Here is a 21,524-nt window from a genome sequence, read left to right as displayed (position 1 = left end):
GAACAGTTTATGCATCTCTTTCAGCAATAACATAGCTTGTTACAGCTAATATGGATGATGCACTAAATTGAAATATTTTTATTCTTTGTTTTGGATATCATTTTATAGTTAAAGACTTAAAGTGAATATGTTAATGTTTCATTAAATTTTGTTCTGTCAGTGCATTAGCATTTATGTGCTAAAAACATTTTCTGCTAAAATGTTTGAATAATCAACATAATGAAAATTTATAGCATTCCTTGCCATACATATCTTGTTTTGTATTATCTGAATTGACACCAACGAACAATAGGTCAAGTAGCTTTTCTTGTTTTGTGAGTTCACAATGTCACTCGTCTTCCTGGTGCAGTCTGGTATTTACAAACTGTAGCAACTCAATGTATATGTCAGCACCATTATGATTAGAAGGCCTTAAAGGATTAATGGTTCTTTGCAGGTCATCAAGATCTATTTCATTCTATGGAATGTTGGTTTCTGGAACAATCACTTGTTGCTGATCAGTTTCATGACATGCGTAATTTTGTGAAAAGGTAGGTGGAAATTCTTGGTTTACCTTAGTGAATTAGAACATTAAATTAGATTTTGACTTCAACATACATCAATTAGCTTTGGATCCAGTCTGATGATTATAATCTAAAGCATAGTCTAAAAGTAAAGTTATGAGTTAGTCAAATCATGATAGATTTCTTTCTGTTCTTATGGGAAATCTATTGTAACCTTCCTGGAAAAAGCACATAATGCAATGAAAACACATGTTCTTCATTTGATGGATCCAATATTCCATTACTTTCTATATGATAGAATAAATGATAAAAAAGACTTGTACAACCAACAAAAAGATCTCGCCACAAGAGCTCAATCCGTTGGTTGTGCACACTTCTTCCGGTAATATGACTGCCACGACCGGGTCCTCGCAAATGGTGGTTTAACATAAATTGAGCAATACCAACATTTTCACCTCCTTTATCTGTTCTTACTCTGGATGGCAGTCCATATTAAGATACACCAGATAGAAATAGACTTAGAACAGTATCAGCTCGATTGTTTATGCTACAGCAAGTAAATACCAGCAAACGTGAATAGCCATCTATTCCTGCATGAGTCACAAATCTCCATCTAAAAATATGAAACTACTAGCAAATTTGTATGCAAAACTGAGATTTATTAACGCCCAAAAATAGGTATTTTTTAGTAGCCCGCCTAATCAATTTGTGATTGTAGATAGTTTAGAAAATTTTAAACATATTGTCAATAGATTTTATAATTCGAAAATTTGATCTTCGTGCATTTTTTAGAGCTCAAAGTCGGTGATTATTTGCCTGACCGTGACATTAAAAAAACTAGGGTGAGAACCTAGATCTGACGTCTTATGGCGAATACGTTTTAAGAAAACACCGTATTTTACACATAATTTCCTCAACAGCATAGCTATATCGTTGCACTACCCATGTGTGTGCCATCTTGTGTCGTGGATGCTCAAAAACATCCAATTTTAAACAAAATACAGCAGATGAATTCGCGACGTGACGTCAAAAACAACATTAGTTACCAGCTTTTTTATACTGGCGGTCAAACAATGAAAATGGTCAATTTTTCAATTTATCATATCTAAATGGCAGAAATGCAAAATTATGATATAGCGGGCACTTTAACACTAAACAGCTCATGGTTTTATATATAAGTACAAATGCAACGTATTTTTACTTCAATGTAGTGTCCATTATAGACACTAATGAGCGAACGATGCATCGCAGTCTTCGTGAAACGTTTCAAAGACACGATATAGTAATTATCTCAAAAAATGGCGTTCATTCAAAATGGCAACCAATTTATCTTTAAATTTGTGAGATCTTTTAAGATGTGCTGTCTCTACTCTCTTTTGTTCCAAGCTCACTTAAGCTTTTTGTTCCAAGCTCACTTAAGCACGATGTAAGGCAGTAAGCACGATTACATTACTTTCAAATTAAGCGAAAGAGTCGATTACTGTGGCTTTTAATTTAACAATGAGCAAAGAGCACATTTGTGCTCCAGGGAAAACTGTCGAAAGAAAAGATAATAATATTTAGGACCGTTTTTGTTATTTTTCAAACTTACTTTCGATATTACGAAAGAAATGACTTAGGAACTTGACTAAAGATGTGTTTTATTAACGTATCTTGAACTTTCATAAACGTTTTTGTATCATTCAAACAGTGTTCTCGTGTATGCATTGCGCACCTTCTTCGTTTTTCTGCTCAAAAATGCTCAATCCGCCATTTTTTGGTGGTAAATTCATTGAACTAAATACAACTGAACTAAATACAACTGAGCTTGATACAACTGAACTAAATAAAGTTGTGTTTAGTTCAATGGGTAAGTTATGCAAGATCAATGGAAAGATGGAGTTTCGTAAAGGTTTTCCCTTTGTCAAAAGCATTGAGTCAAAACATTGAATGAAAGTTATAAAAAAAGATTTCAAACCTTCGAAATATTTACAAACGAATAAACGTTACATCTCTTAAAAAACATTTCACATTTTATTATCTTAATGATATTGATTTGCCTTGTATCTAACAAGCCAGAAATTAAATAAGTCGGCACGAATCTGTGTTTTTCTGACGTATGTTTACTTACAATATTTATATCAACTTTCTTCAATCAATTACAACACTTTAATTTATTTTTCGGTAGTAAAATCTGTTTTCTATCCATCTTTGGACTGTTATCTCGCACAAGTAGAACTTACAACACACTTTCTTTGCTTTGTGCAAATTATAAAATTTACAACGTTTGCAAATTACACATTTCTATTGCACCCTGTCCCAAATGTGGCCCAACAACCAACTACGACGCCCGGTGAAAGCCAACAAAAAAAAAACGGGCCTTATATGGTTAATGTAATGTAATTAACAAATAGATAACATTTAACCGTTGACTGTTTAGTTATACAGCGGGTATGACGTCATTTGTGATAAGTGGCCACGAGCCGCCGAGGTGAATACTCGTGTTTCTATTTCAAAAACAATAAGTTTTCTGTGATGTCACTTCCGTGCGTTTGCACTCATATAGATCATAGCTCTCGACCAATGAAATTGCTTAAATTCTTAAAGTAATTACGTAAGACGACAATATTTGTGCTAAACATGTCCCTCGACTGACTTTGCGAATTTCCAGTTTTGCTAGAGCTAGCTGAGCCACATGCAGAGGTGCATTAAGAACGTTTCGAGTGAGAGATGCCATCCACTACAGATGCAGCTTCGAAAAAATGCATTCTTTTTAACCCTCTATAGCCCGCTGCAGAAGAAAAGGCATACTTGTTAATCGTTAGATGGAGCGTAAGCTATCTTAGCAAAAGTTGCGCGCATTTAGTTCCTTTTATTATCCAGAGGTGGGAAACAATATACTAAATGGCATGTGCATTTCTGACAAACAAGAAAGGTCCATTGAATTACAAATTATACAAATTGAATTACATATATAACGCCAAATTTTGCTTATTTTAAAGCGTATAGAATTACAACTTTGCATGTTGGCCATGCAGTGTTCAGATATTATAACAGGAAAAATGTATAGAGAGTATGATTTTGAATAATCTTATATTGATTTCATACTCATTGTTTTTAGAGTGATCTTGCATTTTTCTTACTTTTATAGTAGAGACAATACTGCTCTCTAGTATTTAGAGTTTGTATGCAGTGGCGGATTACTCAGTGGGCTAGGTAGGTCGAAGCCTAAAGGCCCGCGCTTTCGAGAGGCCGGTTGTGTCTAGACATAGTTAGTTCTTAGTTTTTGCCATTCTGGACTAGTTAATGTTCTTAATTTAGACCATTTATGTTATTTTAAACCGTACGATCTACTGTTCAAGTGTACGATTCTCATGCAGAACTCGTGAAGTACTCGGTTTTCCAAGTTTGAATTTTAAACTTACTTCTTACTGTTCGTACTATGAGTTACAAAACAAGCCGGGAATTCAAAGGCAAATTATCATAAGGAACGCAAACGTCATAAAAAAACTGAACAACCTTGTCTTAGGCTACAGGCCCCATAATTAGTAATCCGAGCCTGTTTGTAGGTTAAATAATCAAGCTCGACGTAAATTCATACTGAAAACAACGTTAAGGTTTAATTGGAGTGTCATCAGGAACTTAAGCAATTCTCACAATTACATGTATTCTATATAAAATGCAGGCCAAAGTTACATCAATATTGACTATATGAAATGCCCAACGGCAACGAAAATAAACAGCGCGTCCATTCCACGCTATACAGCCAGCAATGGTCCATCCCTGTGATCTTTTGCGCTTGTCAAGTATATGTGCAATTCTTCTAGTTTTTCCTCGAGCTTTCGGTGTTCAAATTCGAGTTTTGCAACAGACTCGTAGAAAACATATGTTCCGCGTGATAATAAGCACATCCATAGGCCGCCTCCGATTAAAGCAAGCCCACCATACAGCAGCATGTCCCATGATGAACGACTAGATTCCTGATATTGCTTGGCTAGGACACCCGTAGTGAACGTGCAACCTGTATTGATATTTGAATAAGTTATATTTTTTTCATAATGTGATCTCTTGTAGTAGCTAGCTTTTAACAACATTTACAATTGTGGATCCTCGAGATTACTACAGGGAGTATAAAATGAAATGAACTGTTAGGAAAATCACTCTAAAGTCATCAGCGCGCTAGAGTTGCAAACACTTTTGGTCAAAATAGTTGGTTAGACTTCTAGTGTCTCATCAGCCAGTAAAGTTGTGGAAAGAAAGGAATATTTTTAGAATAGAATTTTTGTTACCGTGAAATACTTTTGAAATAGCTTGCGCACATAAATGAAAAAGATGAAAAGCAATTGTAACACATATTGTTAAAATGCTGCAGATGTTGTTCAAGCTAACAAACTTTTAGGAGTTTTGACTTATGCGTGCGCAAACGCTAAGCTTTTCGAAATGGTGGTTATTTTAAAATGAAATGAAAGATACTCAATCAAAGTTTCTTATCTCGTTATCTTGGTATTGCTGAGGTCAATGTGTTATGATATTAAAGCGTTTCTGTTCGTGAATTTTATATCACGTGATTCGACACAATCGGAAACACGAAAATAGAAAGTCAATTGACCTTATATGGATAATGTTATTAGTTTTCTACTTATTTTTTCTCTTTAGCTTTTGTACAACTCACAGTATGATTAAGGAATGTTGTCACATGCAAGTTAAAAATAAATTATCTTGGAGAAATCCTGGGAAATTCCCTTTGCTATATGGGTTTCCCCTAGCTTTTTGCCCTAGCTTCTCTATATCTTCAAATGCAAATATTTCCTCAAATGCAAATATAAAAAGCCAAATTTGTGCTTTCTCACATTCTATCATCTTTCTCTTTACCGTTTTTTCAGTTTTTTCGGTTGTATTTCGAATAAACCGGCATTTTCCAATTGATTGAAGTCATAGTGGTGCCGAGGGAGAACTTTGCAGAATTCACTTACTTCATTCGTGTTTTTCCTGGTGTCAGGTGGCTTCGGGCAAGTAATAGGTAATCACCCATCAATATTTACTTGAGTTAACCTGGGTTGACCTTGATGCAATTGTAATTGACATGATAGAACTAAGTTTACACTTGCGATATAAAGTTCTTACAAACTAATGAGCACAAGTGGTCTAATTATTATAATATGGAGCCAATGAGATTCGAAAAATCCTCGTGATTGTTTCACAATGTTATACAAAATATTATCAACATTGCGACTTGCTGTTGTTGATCAATGATCAGATGCAACATGACAAATGACTATTTCAAGAATAGATTTTCATAATTCAAATACGATTCATTCTGGAGCTCAGATATAGCTACGGTTCGGGTAATAGATTAAAAGATCTGCTGGTCAAATATTGTTTAAGACTCTTGTAATTTGATGATATCAACATTTTTGTTACATTATATAAATATTAACGTGTATTAAGGAACATTTTACAAAGTTTGGGCAATTATGTAATAACTTATAAATGCTTTCACTGAAAAATATTTAGAAAAAGCTCCGGTTTTTGTCGCCTGTCCGAAATGATTTGACTTTTTCCATTGTTCCCGATCTCTGGATAATAAATGAAACAAATTGTATGCAACTTTTTCTATCATTGCCTACGCTGTTCATCAGCTTGTCATGATTAGTCCATCAGTCTTCTTAATTATAGCCATTCTGACCGTAATTAGTTTTATATTTAATGAGTAGTTGGCAAACTCTATACATAGTTAAATAGTTTGCTTAAAGTTTTTAAATTAAATAGGTTGTTATATTTTACTGATAAATTTACACCTGTTAAATTAACTGTCCTCTCAATATTTACTCCAGTTCTGTGTTCACAATTTGAGCTCCAATTGATTGATATTTTTGTATGGTTACCATAAGAGGAAAATGAATGTATTCAAACAAAGCTTCTTAAATTTGTGTTCTTTTTTTCAATTCGTTTGTGTTATGATTTTTAATTTTCATGAAATCTCATTCGTGGATATTGCACTCGCTGATAACGTAACATGAGTCGACAAAAACAAACAATAAATTAACTTTGTATGAACATCATCATTTGCAATTCTAAGTATTTTACATTTGCAGACTACACCATCAAGTTACATGCATGCTAACAAAAAATTAAACATTCCTTGGAAAGTTTGCTCTTTGTATTTCCCTTACAGTTAAAATCCATATAGATGTTGAGCCTATTTTCACCATTATTTGTGATGTGACTATTTGTTCATGTATCTTCTGAAAAATGTAAATCCTCAACGCGTCAAAAAGAACTGACCAAGTTCTAGAACCAGAGCTTATCTTTATAGCAGTCGAGGTAGCATAATGAGTTTTTTGAACTTTTAGATTCGCTTCCAGACTAACCTAAGTACATAATGGAGTGTGTCGAACATGTCAAAGAGCAACAAGCTCATATTGAATTGTCTACTATGAAGGCGAGAAGGTTTCTTGATCAACGTCCTAAGGCAGGCTAAAGTGGGGATCAATTTGTATAGAATGCAATTTATAAATTATAATGGCGGCGCAAGCTATATTTATAAGCTCGCTGAAAAAATAAACATTGCAGGGGTGTCGAGTGGCACGATGGAGGCGAGCAAGAGTAAAGATTAGAAATATAGATCGCTGATGAAAAAGGCTTCATACTATAGTTGTACTCTATGAAGCTTCCCTCTGGCGTGTTGTTTTATCTTTCTGCCCATCCCATAAATCTATCGTTGAGCGTTTTAAAGTTGACAATAACAAAAATGCATGAAGAAACGTCGAGTAGCAGCATAGCTCCCAAAGCTTGAATACTATAAGAGAGTGGTCTGAGGAGAAAAATGCAGTCAAAGGCATTGCGTATGGTGAGCTCAGCAAAATATTGTTTTCACTATTTACTAACAATTCTCTTTGTATGTTGCAAGTAGATTGCCCATTCAGTAAATCAAATTTTTATAAAAGTTCAAAAAAGCCATTTTCTTGAAATGATATTTGCTGTATTGCTTTTTTTCTACACTTGTACCTTATGATAAAAGCTATTATAGTAGTCTTGCATGAAACCTATACAGCTTCCGTTTGGTCGCTCTTATTTCAACAATTTCAAAACGCTAATTAGCTACTATTTAGTTGTACTGCAGCGTTATAAAAAGTACTTGATTGCTGGTTAAAGCGTGTTTGATAGCTTCTATATATATAAAGCTATTTGTAGATTTTTCACAAATAAAAATACAAGATAATAATATCAATTTTAAACAAAAAGAATGATAGCACAGCGCTATAACCAACAACTACAAACAATAACGACCTTATCTAACAACATTTGAGAAATTAACCTTCCACTCCTCTATAACATTCCAACTATTTAACCTTGTGATTATACTTATACATATTGGCAAGCGGGATGCTTGTAACAATCTATGTTTAACATCAATATCAATTTTATTAACTTCTTATAAACTATTGTAACATAATTTTTGAATAGATGTATGTGTACAGCTTTATATATAAATGCTATACATAAAATACATGTGTGCAACATTGATGAATTAAATACTTCGGCAAATAACGTCAATGAGATTACTGCATTAGAATGAAGATATTATTTTAAGTCTGTTTTGATATACCTCTACAAAACTAAAACACCAAAAGAATCAAACACTTTAAGAAACAAGGTCGGTGAACTCTGTCGTGTCATTAGACTTAGTTCTCTCTAGAACAACACCGTAATCGTTGTTGTAAGTTGTTCAATTTGATTGATAAAATTCCATACTTCAATTTATATTTCTCAAGATTTATTCGCAAATTATAAGCTCGACTGGGAAAGGGACGTGCCAAACACATGTAGCAGGAAGATATGCAACCTACCACAAACGAGTATGGGAATGCGAGCTGCTTCATTATAGAAAATACTAAAGAAGGTACAAAACTTTTAAGACCCACAAGTTTGCCTTCAGAGGATGTCATCCGAAATATAACATAGCAAAGTATCCCCCATCCAAGTAAACGAACGCTTCGTGTGACAAATTTTATTGTGCCAGCAATTCCCTGTAGTTCTTCAATGATGATTTTTGCCTGTGATAGATAGTCATGACAAAGATTAATTTCCAGTTGTGGATTCTCAGGTTAGCAGTCCGGTAGATGCGTGAGTCGGAATCGTATAATATAAGTAAATGATTTTTATTCGATCTAGTAAATAATGATATAGTATAAATAACAAATGTGCAGTTTAACAGTATACCAAACGTAAATACATGAACTCACTTCTTTGCCGGGTCCTCACGATCTACATTAATTTCAATACAGGTTAGCCGATATAATAAAGTAATACAATGATGAAGCTTTCGCCCAGGTTAGCATGTGGTAACTGTCAGCTGCACTATAGACTCAAATCCTTTTTATTCCAATGAATATTGCGCGTCAAATTACGCGTCAGTTAAAACATGCATAAATTAAACTCCAGTGCTAAATAATTATATCCGTGCAGTTTGTCAGCAATCCATCCTCCCCGATAAGGAAACATTACTTATCAGTTTATTTCTTCTGCTGCTTGAATCACAGCAATCTTGGTGATTGGTCTGGAGTACTCTCCTGAACTTGTTTTGACCTTTACGTTTCGTACCTTTCCATCCTCTCCCGGGTACACTTCTACTATCCGTCCTACTGTCCACTTTCCTCGTACAGCATTTCCGTCAGCCACTATTACCACATCATCAACTCGCACATTTTCTTTTCCTGATTCCATTTTTTTCTGGGGACAAGTAATGGAAATGTGTCTCTTGTCCATCGTTTCCAAAACGAGTCCACGATCTTTTGCACAAACTCCACCCTTCTTCTGGGGTTTTTGGTTTCTTGAAATGGACCTTGTGGTACTTGAACAGATGCTCTACCCAGGAGCATATCATTGGGGCACAAATATGAGCCGTCATCGGGATCATTCGGAGGTCGTCCAATTGGGCGTTGATTTACTAAGTTCGCTACTTCCAGTAAACAAGTATACAGCTCAAACGGAGTAAGTATGTGTTCTCCAATCGCTCTCTTCAGGGCTCGTTTGCAGCTTTTCACCATCGCCTCTGCACATCCGTTTTGATGTGGTGCCGCTGGGGTGCTAAACTTCCATTGTACTCCCTTTTCCGCGCAGTAGTCTTGAAGTAGCCTTTTGTCAGCTCCTTGGATCATTTTGCGCAGATCGGTCAATGCACCAACAAACTGCGTACCGTTATCACTCAAGATTTCTGCTGGGTATCCCCGAATTGAGAAGAATCTTCGCAGAGTCTGGATAAATTCCATCGCTGAACAGTCGGTGGCGATTTCTAGGTGGACTGCTCGAGTATTTAGGCACGTAAAGATTACTCCGTAATGTTTCGTTCTCTTGTTTCTTCCCACTTTGACAGTCAGTGGTCCAAAGTAGTCGCATGCTGTGTAGTGGAACGGTGGGGAATGGGGTTGAAGTCGCTGTGGTGGTAAGTTGGCCATTATCTGTGATTCAGTTTTTGGGTTTGCTGCTCGACATGTGACACACTTTGCCTTGATGCTCTTTGCTAAATCGTGTGCTCGAATGATCCAATACATTCTTCTGATTTTTGCTACCGTAGTTGCCACGCCGTGGTGACCTCTTTTGTGAAACTCTTCCACTATCAATTTGGAGACTCGGTGATTATAGGGCAAGAGAGCAGGATGCTTGGTTTCGTAAGAGACTAATGAGTTATCAATTCTTCCGCCAACTCTGACCGTGCCTTCTTCATCGGTAAAGGGCTCAGAGATCTTAATTCGTTAGATTTCAATTGTGCACGAATCTTTGTTTGAGCTCTTTTAATCCAGAATGTCCTACTTCTTTCGAGTTCTGCCGGTGTTAAGCAATCTCCTCTTGCTGTGTCCTTCGCTGTCGACCGTACCTTTGCTAATAATGTTGACTTAGCTCTCAAAACCCAAGCAGTAACTCGTACGAGCTTTCTCCAACTTGAAAACCTTTCACTGTCAATTACGTTTACTGACGTTGTCACTGCACCTACCAATTTTGAACTTCTACATTCCCTTTCACCTTCTTTTGCATCGGGTTTTGCGTTTTCGACCGGCCATTCTTCCTTTGGCAAGTACAGGAATTCAGGACCGTTTTTCCATCTATCCGACAGCTCAACAACACGGAGACCACGGGATACATCATCTGCCACGTTCTGATCCGTTGCGATGTGTCTCCATTGAGCAGGTTGGACGTTGCTTTGTATTTCCCCGACTCGACTTGAAACAAATGGTTTGAGTCGTCTTCCCTGGCTGCGGATCCACGCAAGAACAATTGCGCTGTCGGTAAACAAGACACTCTCTTTTAGTGGTATACGGAGTTCATTTTGGATGGTCTTGCATAAACGGCTGGCTAACACGGCTGCTTGTAGTTCTAATCTGGGTATTGTTAGCTCTTTCAATGGGGCGACTCGTGACTTTGCTGCAACAAACCGTACGTTCACCACTCCATTAGGTCCTATACTTCTCAAATATGCACATGTTCCAAATGCTTCTCGCGATGCGTCGGCAAAGGCACATAAGATCGGTGGCTCAATCATTACAACGGGACATAGACATCTTTCCAACGATATTTCGTTTAACTGATCCATCTCTTTAAAGTACGTCAACCATTTTGTTTGATCACTTTGCGATAGTTCATGGTCCCAGTCGAGTCCTTGCTGCCACAGTTCCTGCAAACCAATCTTTGCCCTTATAAGGTAAGGTGCTGCAAAGCCTATTGGGTCATATATTCTAGCGACTTGGCTTAGGATCTTCCTCTTTGTGAACTTTGGCTGTTGGGTGTGGCATATTTCTACTTTTACTTTATACTTAAGCACATCCTCTTTCTTGTTCCAGGCCAGGCCGAGCACTTTTGACTCTTGTTTTCCATGAGGAACATCAACTTCATTACCATCTTCTTGCTCGTCTTTCCTGTTCAACTCTCCGTTTGATTGCCATCCCTTCACATGAAACCCGCCATTATCAAGGATGCTGTCGATTGCTTTAGTCAACCCGATTGCTTCTTCATTTGTAGCAACTGAATCCAGAATATCGTCCATGTAAGAATTGTCCTTTATAACTTTTGCTGCTCTCGGGTTCTCTGATGCTCCTTCATCTGCAGTTTTCCGCAAGGCAACTTGGGCCATCGCAGGTGCAGGTTTGTCACCGAACGTAAGTACGTTCATAACGAAAGTGTCCGGAGGTCTATCAATCTCTAAATTCCTCCATAGGAATCGGTGTACCTGCTGGTCTTCGACAGGGATAAGGATTCGGTGGTACATCTTTGAGATGTCCGCAGTGAGGGCAACTTTATTTTCCCTAAAACGGAGAATAACTCCGAATAGAGAGTTCAGAAGATCAGGCCCCTTTTGCCAATAATCGTTCAGCTTATGTCCTCGGAACGTAGCGGACGAGTTGAAAACGATACGAACCGGGGTGCTTGTACTGTCAGGTCTTAGAACTGCATGGTGGGAGATGTAATGGACTGGTTCTTTGTGTTCCTTAACTTCCTTCTCGGATAACTTTCGAGAAAACCCCATGTTTTCCATTTCTGTCATCTTGTTGTTGTACGCTGCTGCTTGCGTAGGAATTTTCAATAATCGACGCTCAGTTGACTCTAGTCGTTTCAATGCCTGGATTCTGTTATCTGGTAAGTCTTGGGGGTTTTTCTTCCATGGATATGGAATCATCCACTGCTTTCCAACCTTTTTTGCAGACTGTTCAATCACTTGCTTTTCTTCTCTTTCGGATTGGCTCAATTTTTCAGCTTCACAGGTGCACGGCTTTACTGTTACTCCCATGGCTTCGGTTGTCCAAAATTCTGATAAATCAACTGCTTCTGGGTACCTCACGTGTAATACAGTTGTTGTTGCATTGTTTGACTGTCCCGTTGATGATCCGAACAGAACCCAGCCGAGTGGCGATTCTCTCGCGACCACATGTTCGACTTGCTTTGTTTTACCCGTGTGCATGTATGCATGATCGATTCCAACAAGTAAGTCGACTTGGCCCTTTCCACGCTTCACCTTGTCCTTTGGTAGTCCGAGTTTTTCGATTGCATTCCTGGTATTGATTCCTTTGACATCCTCGCTGATATATGGTATTCCAACTGCAGTGATTGTGTACTTCTTTGATTCTCCGATTCTGCTTACTTGAACTTTGTAGCTCTTTGTGCAGATTGACTCTTCCTCTCCACCTATTTTTATGATGTTAACGGAGATGTCTTTCCCTTTCAGACCGAGACTCTCCGCCGTTTCGCTGCGGATTAGACTTATCTGAGCTCCAGAATCCAGAAGAACGTTGCCGCGCTTGTAGAGACCATTTGATCCGCAAATGTTAGCAGAAATCACTGGTAGGATTGAGTCGTTTAGACCAGTCACTGATGCAACCGTTGCAACTGACTTGTGCAGCAGCGGATGGTGACTGGATGTGCACTGGACTCCGTTTTCATACTTGGTGCATTGCTTTCGCCTGTTGCAATTTGCTTGACGATGATCCCGACCTGCTTTCTTCAAACAGCTGAAACACACGTGATTATCTTTCGCAACTTTTATTCGCTCATCAACAGACATCGCTGCCAATTTTTGACACTGGTCCGGCCAATGATTTGAGTTCTTGCAGAGCCAACACTTGAATCGGTTTTTACTTTCTTCCGTGACTGTACCATTGACATGATTGACTTTGCGTCGAGTGAGAGACGTACCACTCCTGACTGGGGCTGTTGCACGCATGCGCGACTTCATCTCAATTGTCATCCAATTCATCAACGCTTTAAGGGTTGCGGGCTTTTTCTCTCTCTAAGTCTTTCGACCACACTTTTCGATCATCTGGACACATCTTTTGTTCAATTATGGATAGCATGTGGCTGTTATCCATGTCACTCGGAACCCCTACCTCTTTCAACGTGTTGAAACACCGCCTAACCAAATGAACTAAATCACAGAAACGCGCGTCTTCTCCTGTTTCTAGGGCTTTAAATTTAACGATGTCCTGCGTTATGGTGTCTGATACGTACCGAGGGTCCCCGTATATGGAATCTAAGTATTCCCACGCTGCTTCATAATCAGAACCAATACCTTTTATTAATTCAAGTGGTTTCTCTTTTAAACAAGTTCGCAGTAGTGTTATTGAATCTCGTTTTGTATATCTCGATTCAATTGCATGCTTGAAATCCGCACGAAATATTGCATATTCACGTACGTCGCCCGAAAATTTCGGTAGCTTTGGTTTTTCCATTTGAAACCCGCAGGGACTTCGTGTATTTTCAGATTCATTTTTTACTTCAGATTGGGACGTAATTTGATTCGGAAAATTTTCCTCATTTGTTGGGCTTATTTCGGTGGGAGCGTTGACAGATTCCTCGGAAATTACCGCGTGGGAACTTTCCGCCACATTGCTCATTTCATCACCTACGCTGGTCGGGTTTTCCTCAATAACTGTGGGGCTCATATTACTTGCGCTGTCAACATTTTGCATTCCGATCATTCCAGACGAATTTTGCTCGTTTTGACTGATGCTAGCTTCTGAAGTTTTCACTGAAACCAATTGTTCGATATAATATTTTGCCTCAATATCAAGTTTTAAAAATTCGTTTTGGCACTCATCTAACCAATGCTCTTCTGCTTCAAAAGCTTCATCGTTCATAATCAAATTTGCATAAAGCTCATGTTTCTCTACCACGTTGTCGAACGCTTGTTTTACTTTAACGAGATAGTCGCTTACCTCGTTTGCTGGTCTTTTATTTATACACAGATGATTCAAGGCCTTTCCCAGTCTTGTCAATGTAGACTTGGCTGCTCGGCGTTTGAGCTTAGCAGTCTTCAGTGCCTCGTCTTCGTTACTCATGGTTCAGGTTCTCCACGCGATTAATTTTTCTTCAGAAATCGAATGTTGTGGATTCTCAGGTTAGCAGTCCGGTAGATGCGTGAGTCGGAATCGTATAATATAAGTAAATGATTTTTATTCGATCTAGTAAATAATGATATAGTATAAATAACAAATGTGCAGTTTAACAGTATACCAAACGTAAATACATGAACTCACTTCTTTGCCGGGTCCTCACGATCTACATTAATTTCAATACAGGTTAGCCGATATAATAAAGTAATACAATGATGAAGCTTTCGCCCAGGTTAGCATGTGGTAACTGTCAGCTGCACTATAGACTCAAATCCTTTTTATCCCAATGAATATTGCGCGTCAAATTACGCGTCAGTTAAAACATGCATAAATTAAACTCCAGTGCTAAATAATTATATCCGTGCAGTTTGTCAGCAATCCAAGTTGAGCACGACCATACAGCATTATTGTGTTTTCGCAATGTTTTATTTCCTCTTTTTCAATAAGCTCTGAAGTCCTTTCATATTTCACCTCAAGCATACGAAAGCACTCTTCAATATGTTTGAATTTTGGTCTATGGAGAATCTCTGGGAAGTCTAACGTGTCTTCCACAATTTTCAGATTCGGCATATTTTCCATTATACCAATTTGCTTTAATGATTTATTTGATGTGTGTTTGGGTTTTTCCAAGCAATCCCAAACATAAGCAAAGGTGTGCATAATTTTTTTCCAACAATTTTTAAGATGCGTCATTTTCATTCTACTGTTCAAGTGTACTTGCGAATGATTTTGATTCGGACAGGCTTTTGATATTTATAGGTATGTGTTTAAATGTGTATTAAAGTCATTTTCTTTCTGATTTAAATTTTTTCTTTCTGATTTAAATTTTTTCTTTCTGAATTAAATTTTTTCTTTCTGATTTAAACTTTTTCTTTCTGATTTAAACTTTTTCTTTCCGATTTAAATTTTTTCTTTCTGATTTAAATTTTTTCTTTCTGATTTAAATTTTTTCTTTCTGATTTAAATTTTTTCTGACTTTTGAAAATTTAATGATGAATGAAAAATTAGTTGAGACGATTCAAGCAACCCGGACGACTATGTGAGAACCACCCTTTACTCAACCTATCAAAACTCAACCCTTTACAGAACTTCACTTTGGATCTTCATTTTGATTCAGTTTTCAGAAATTTCACACCTGTTTCATCATCAGTTTCAAATATTATTCATACAGAATGCGTGTACACTTACACAAATTGACTAGCAACATCTCAGTGAGGTGGGATTTTATTTACTGCACGTTGTCAGTTAGCTCGTTTTCAATTTACTTGAAAGTATTCATAAAGTATTCATTAAATGTGCTAAACGCTATCCCGACGAGAAAAATCATTCTGCAACAATTCCAGTCGTCTGTCTAAGTAGTTTAACTGCATAATAAAAAGATTATGCTTGCATTGCATCTTTTCAAGATTTTCTCGGAGCTCGTAAGCACGTTTTGGGCGGAAACAAGACAACCACAAGTAGCCAGAAATCGCGCAGCCTGCCAGATAAGGCAACCGAAGGATTAATTTCTTTACTGCAGCACTCCTCAAAGGGACAACGTAGCTTGTAAGATCCTCGAGTTTAGATGTGGATGATGTAATACGATACAAAGAGTAACACGTGACTCCCCATCCTAGTTAACGCACGCCACGTGACACACATTTTTCTGTGCTAACTTTTTCCATCAATTCGTCAATGGCAGTTTTTGCCTCATCGAGAAAATCACGACAAAGCTGTATCTCCAATTGAGCACGACCAACGTATGAGTTAAATATGTCAATTTTGTGAGGTTCGAAATCTCTTGTTAGTTCCACCAAAAGGTCGGACGCCTTTTCAATAACATCCAAAGTTGGATAGTACTTTTCCTCCACCAAGCGAAGACATTCTTCAGCATATTCGCGTTTCGCGCTATACAGATTTCCCGGAATATCTAAGTTCTCCGAAATGACTTCTAGCAACTTAATGGCCAAAGTTTGGGAGCCAAGAACTATAACCAAATATAAACATATTGAACAATTAATAGATTTGAAAGTGCCACGTCTTCCGCTTTGTATATAGTAATAGAGAGCTTTAGCTAGAGTACTGCTGCGACGAGTAAGAAGTTTGACCGTGTAAGGGAATTGCGCGAGGAAGTTTGTTGTCGTTGTCGCTTCGTCAAAATTTTGTTTTAGCTATAAACAACGGAACGAGCCTTTTTATTGTGAAAAACACCGACGTTTGCGAAACAGCTACGGCTCCATTTGTCAATAATGATATCAACTAATCGGTAATACTGATTTTGCGAGAACATAGGATTCTTTAGAGTGAAAAATCTCCACTATTTTAAATTTTATGTACGATATATTTATGCTGTTTTATTGTTTGTTTACCGTTCACTTTGCGTACGAAATACATGAAAGTTTTCAAGCAGTGGCGGATCCAGCCTGTTATCTTATCCCCTTCATAAAATCTCTGTAATGTATTTTATAGGCGGCAGCAAACACGGCTTTTCGTTATTTAACCATCCTTACCAAAAATACAAACTCTTATAGATATATTGACAAAAACAAAAGTAACCGTTTATCAAGTAGAAAATACTAACACCTACCTATGATATGGTACAAGCCTCTTAACACCATCTCGTCCTCTGGTTTATTGGTATTATCTGGTGTACTTGACGCGGTGTCTCGCATTGTTGAGTCAATGCTATCGGTTTGGTCGGTTGCATGGCTATGATGCGATGATTGCCCAACCAGTCCATAACAAAACAGACAGTTTCCACGACTTTATTCCAACAATTTGTTAGGTGCTGATGTTTTGTCAATTCCACGTTGTTTTGCTTTCCTGTTGTTTTTGTTCATCGGTTTCAAGATCGCCCATCGAACGTAAAAGTCTTGCGATTTCTAAATTTTGTTTTCTGTTTGCGATAGCAACGGGCACTTCATTCTTCCCCAAAGGTAATCGACTTGGTCTCTTTGGATGTTGACTAATCTCTAATGCTTTAGATATTATTGGGAATCTTGCCATACCTGTATTCGTTTGCTAGTCTTGCGAACTACTTCGACAATGCTCTCTCAAAGTCTCAACCAATATCCTATTTCGCACAGATGTAACATGATAACAGCGTTGTCAAGTCTTCGTTTCAATTAATTTCTGGTGGCAACTTGTTGGGAAAGTCCCAAAAAAAATAAAAGAGAAACCTTGCCTTGCGCTGCTAGCTAACAGCACAATGTTCAAACTGCATGATATTTTGCAAACTATTCAACAAGAACGAACAACGATTGCTCAAATGATGATGGCATAGAGCCAATGAGACAACCGGCTAATACTCATAATTATTTCACTGTCTGTGGTATATCTACGTCTAATTAATGTTGTCAAAGTTTTTATGGTCCGACTTTGCAGTAATTCAGGCATTGGAAGAAAATTTGGGATTGTCAAGCATTTAATTGGCATCGTTACATTAGTAGTCATAATTTGTCTCTTTGACTAGCGCATGTTACGAAGCAACAAGCAAGCGAGTGTTTGTGGTAAAAAAATAAGAGAAATGACTAGACTGCTTCGCGCTCCCCGATTGTATGCCAAACAGACCTTTCAGACCTACAAATCAGGCAAAACCACATGTATGCACTTCGTTCTTTTGACCAGGCAATAACCTATCTCTATTGTGCCAAATACCAAAATAAGCGCTATCGTTGCCCTTGTTATCAAGTAATATTAGTAAACCAATAAATTTGCACACAGCTTATTTTATAGCTTTCCAACTCCTCCGACTCTTTCGTCTCATTCGTGAGGCAGCTTCAATAAGCGTTGATTTCACTAGTATTTTTATGGAATTGCATGACGGTAGCATGAATATCATGGACATTCATCCATTACCGATCATCACGAACATAGGTGCTGCTGATGGAATAAGTTTTTATTTGCTGCATTTTTTAAGAAGCCTTGTGATGTCACCATAAATGCACAAGCTGGTAGAGTGCACTCCAAATATTTAAATTTTTGACCGAAGTTACATCAAAATTGTGTATTTACTATGAAATCTGACAAAAGTTGAAACTGTATTCCCAAACGAAGGCTACGCCGAATGCAAGTAGTGCCAGAACTAATTATATGTACAACATTTAAATAAAACTACTTTAAGTAATTGCAATAAGATACATGTTTCATTAAACTTATACAATGTAAACTATAGTTCAGTAAAGAGTTCTTGCTGAGGTGTCGTTTTAGTTCATTTCTGTGATTCACTATATTAAGATATTAACTGATTAGTGAATATTTGAATGCGCTAAACGCTGCCCTGACTAGGAGGATAACTCTTCTGCAACAACTTCAGTCGTCGATCTAAGTAGTTTAACTCCATCTCCAAACGTTTATGTTTTTCCTTCATTTTTTCGAGATTTTCACGGAGCTCATACGCACGTCTAGGACGCAAGCATGACAACCATAAGTAACCAGAAATTTCGCAGCCTGCCAATGGTGGCAAAGGAAAGCCTAACCTCTTCACTGCAGCACTAGGGACAACGTAGCTTGCAAGATCTTCAGGTTTAGATGTGGATGATAAAATACGATATAAAGAGTACCACGTGACTCCACATCCTAGTAAACGAACGCCACGTGACAAATATTTCACTGTGTTAACTTTTTCCATCATTTCGTCAATGGAAGTTTTTGCCTCATCAAGAAAATCACGACAAAGCTGAATCTCCAATTGAGCACGAGCAACATGTGAGTTAAATTTGTTGATTTTTTTAGCTATGGGATCTTCAGGATTTTTGGAATCGTTTGCTATTTCCTTTAACAGGTCGGACGCCTCGTTTATAAGATCTAATATTTTTTCTTCACCAGGCGAAGGCATTCTTCAGCATGCTCGCTTTTTACACTATACAGATTTCCAGGAACATCTAAGTTCTCCGCTAAAATCATTAGCAAATGGATGTTCAATGTTTGGGAGCCGAGAACTATAACAAAATACATATAACTGCTAATAATGTTGAAACAGCCCACGTTTACCGGTTTGTGATTCGTGGGCCGAGAACATAAAAACTATGTTAACTATGTAAATGCGGAAGACCAACACGTCTTGACAATAACAATCTTTCCTCTTTCGTAATACAACTTCTTGTTGATGTATAAATAAAAATTAAACACTTATATCTATTTATTTGCCTACCTAGGATGTGGTACAAGCCTCTCAACATTATTTCGTTCTTTGATTCATCGATTGTATCTTGCATACTTGACGCACTGCCATCGGTTTTATCGGTTGAATCTTTGCTGCTAGCATGGCTACCATTTAACAAATGCGATGGTTCCTCTAACACGTCCAGAACACAGCAGACAGCAGTGGCGTAGCTAGGAAAAATAGTCACTCCCGCCAATCCATCTCGCGCCGGAGGCGCGACCCCACTAGGGGGGTCCGGGGGCATGCTCCCCCGGAAAATTTTGAAATCCAGAGCCTTGGAAACAGCATTTCCTGCGATTTCGAGGGCGAATTATTTGTTGTACAATAATTTATAAAAACCCATTTTTGTTAGCTGCATTCTTAATGTGGCAATCGTTGAAACTGCAACTAGTTAAAAAGGTACTAAAGGTGGCTCAGAGAAACGTTACGCAGGAGACAATTTTCCCCTAAAACATAATTTACTCATCACTGCCCCTGCATAAACAGAAGAAATTTGTATTAGCACAAAAATAATATAGTATACGACACTTCTAAAGTGCATAGAGAGAGATTTTTCTTAGCATTCTACTTGTTAGTTTAAACTTGTTTAGATTGGGGCAAGTAGACAGGGATGGCTTTATTCTTTAAAGTTATGCTTAATTTTCTCAATGAAGTACCATGTATTATACGAACAAATATCAAAACACATACTATACTCATCATTTATAAAGAAAGGCCAGCCTCCTGGGTTTTCTACAAATTTTCAACCACCTCGTTATGCAACACCTCTGATTCCTCTTTCTTTTCAATGATATCTTTGTGAATAGATATTCTACACAAAGAGCTAAGCCGACCTTGACCCATTCTATTTCTTAAATAGCTTTTACCCTTTTAAGCAAGAAAACGACCTCTCTACTGAAGCACTTGCCACTGCCAACACACCATTCAATTTTAACAAATTTACCACTTGACCTAAACTCGACTGGAGATTAAATTTGAAGATGTATTTAAGAACCTCATTACTGCACTCTTTGTGAAAGTCCTTGTCGTTGTAAATGAAGGAAAGTTGACTCTCCAAAGTTTGGATGTCAAAAGAGGACTATACTTATCTTTGAGAAGATTGATCTTCTCCTGTGGAACTATGCCCTTCCATGTAGTAAATAGTTTAGGATTTACAAGGTCTAAAAACTCGAACTGATTAATATCTTGAAATCGTTCACTTAACATGCCTTTAATGGAATCAATAATCTCAAAATAAAGCTGTTTGTAATTGTATCTACTATCTGCTCTGGTTGCTGGTGGGCCTACTTTTCTAGTGCAGTTTGGTAAAACTCGGTGAAAGCTTGATCTGTGCGAAGTGACACAATAAACTGCTTGAAATTGTCAATCTTGCTTATGCCATAGTTAAAATGGGTTTCCTATTTTGAAGAATGGAATACAAAATTGTGGACTGTTCTAAAATCCTGTAAAAACACACACTAGACAAAAGAGAAAGCTATCAAGATAATGCAGTAAGCCACTTATTTTACTTAATGACTCATCATCCCACCCAGCTGGTTGTTCAAGTACCCCTCAAAAATATCTAAAAGTTTTTCATAGTTTTGTGCAATACATTGATTAATCTAGAGCGATAATACCATCTTGTTTCACCAGGGCAGGAAACTCAAGGTTGTTAGATGTGAGAAAAGCTTTTCTTTTGGGGCATTGCTTGTAAATGTGCTGAATGTAGCTATATTAATAAAAAGATTTTAACAGGAGAAATTGATGAGGCTGACTGGCATAGGACCAGGTTCAATCTATGAGCGGCACAATGAACAAAATGAGCAAAAGGATACTCTTGTCGAACCAATGCTTGAACACCATTGATATGGCCAGAAATGACAGAAGCACCATCATATGTTTGTAAAACCAGTTTTTCTTTTATATTAGAATACTCACCAAGTTTATCTTTGACAACTTGTGATATTGCTGTGGCATTTCTGTTCATACTTACATCCACAAATCCTAATTGCCTCTCCATAATTTCACTTGCTTTGTCAA

At 37.5% G+C, this 21,524-nt stretch overlaps 3 protein-coding genes across 3 annotated transcripts; all 3 read right to left on the bottom strand.

The window, feature by feature from the left end:
• Nucleotides 1-10,161: 10,161 nt before the first annotated feature.
• LOC124434285 lies at nucleotides 10,162-14,308 on the bottom strand. Its single transcript, XM_046984169.1, has 2 exons — nucleotides 13,358-14,308; nucleotides 10,162-13,260 (listed from the first exon to the last, which is right to left on the bottom strand). Exons 1-2 carry the CDS (start codon nucleotides 14,306-14,308, stop codon nucleotides 10,162-10,164), a joined length of 4,050 nt encoding a protein of 1,349 aa, XP_046840125.1.
• A 1,203-nt stretch (nucleotides 14,309-15,511) lies between these two features.
• LOC124434473 lies at nucleotides 15,512-17,136 on the bottom strand. The gene is made up of 2 exons (XM_046984374.1): nucleotides 16,929-17,136; nucleotides 15,512-16,328 (listed from the first exon to the last, which is right to left on the bottom strand). Exons 1-2 carry the CDS (start codon nucleotides 17,011-17,013, stop codon nucleotides 15,979-15,981), a joined length of 435 nt encoding a protein of 144 aa, XP_046840330.1. The 5' UTR covers nucleotides 17,014-17,136; the 3' UTR covers nucleotides 15,512-15,978.
• Nucleotides 17,137-18,332: 1,196 nt separating this feature from the next.
• Nucleotides 18,333-19,932, bottom strand: LOC124434430. The gene is made up of 2 exons (XM_046984324.1): nucleotides 19,494-19,932; nucleotides 18,333-19,281 (listed from the first exon to the last, which is right to left on the bottom strand). The coding sequence occupies exon 2, from the start codon at nucleotides 19,176-19,178 to the stop codon at nucleotides 18,609-18,611; it is 570 nt and encodes a 189-aa protein (XP_046840280.1). The 5' UTR covers nucleotides 19,179-19,281; nucleotides 19,494-19,932; the 3' UTR covers nucleotides 18,333-18,608.
• Between the last annotated feature and the right edge of the window lie 1,592 nt (nucleotides 19,933-21,524).

Source organism: Xenia sp. Carnegie-2017, unplaced genomic scaffold (assembly GCF_021976095.1).
Source record: "Xenia sp. Carnegie-2017 unplaced genomic scaffold, XeniaSp_v1 HiC_scaffold_14, whole genome shotgun sequence".
In the NCBI taxonomy this organism is placed as follows: Eukaryota; Metazoa; Cnidaria; class Anthozoa; order Malacalcyonacea; family Xeniidae; genus Xenia; species Xenia sp. Carnegie-2017.
Note: the sequence above shows the minus strand (reverse complement) of the source record. Positions and strands in the feature narration are given on the sequence as shown.

Excerpts from the sequence above, each read along its gene's own strand:
- LOC124434430 (XM_046984324.1), bottom strand. The coding sequence starts at position 19,178 with ATGCCTTCGCCTGGTGAAGAAAAAATATTAGATCTTATAAACGAGGCG.
- LOC124434285 (XM_046984169.1), bottom strand. The coding sequence starts at position 14,308 with ATGAGTAACGAAGACGAGGCACTGAAGACTGCTAAGCTCAAACGCCGA. Across the intron at positions 13,261-13,357 it reads GTTTCAACACGTTGAAAGAG|AGAGAGAAAAAGCCCGCAAC; the intron begins GTAGGGGTTCCG and ends CGAAAGACTTAG.
- LOC124434473 (XM_046984374.1), bottom strand. The coding sequence starts at position 17,013 with ATGCGAGACACCGCGTCAAGTACACCAGATAATACCAATAAACCAGAG. Across the intron at positions 16,329-16,928 it reads AGGCTTGTACCATATCATAG|TTCTTGGCTCCCAAACTTTG; the intron begins GTAGGTGTTAGT and ends ATTTGGTTATAG.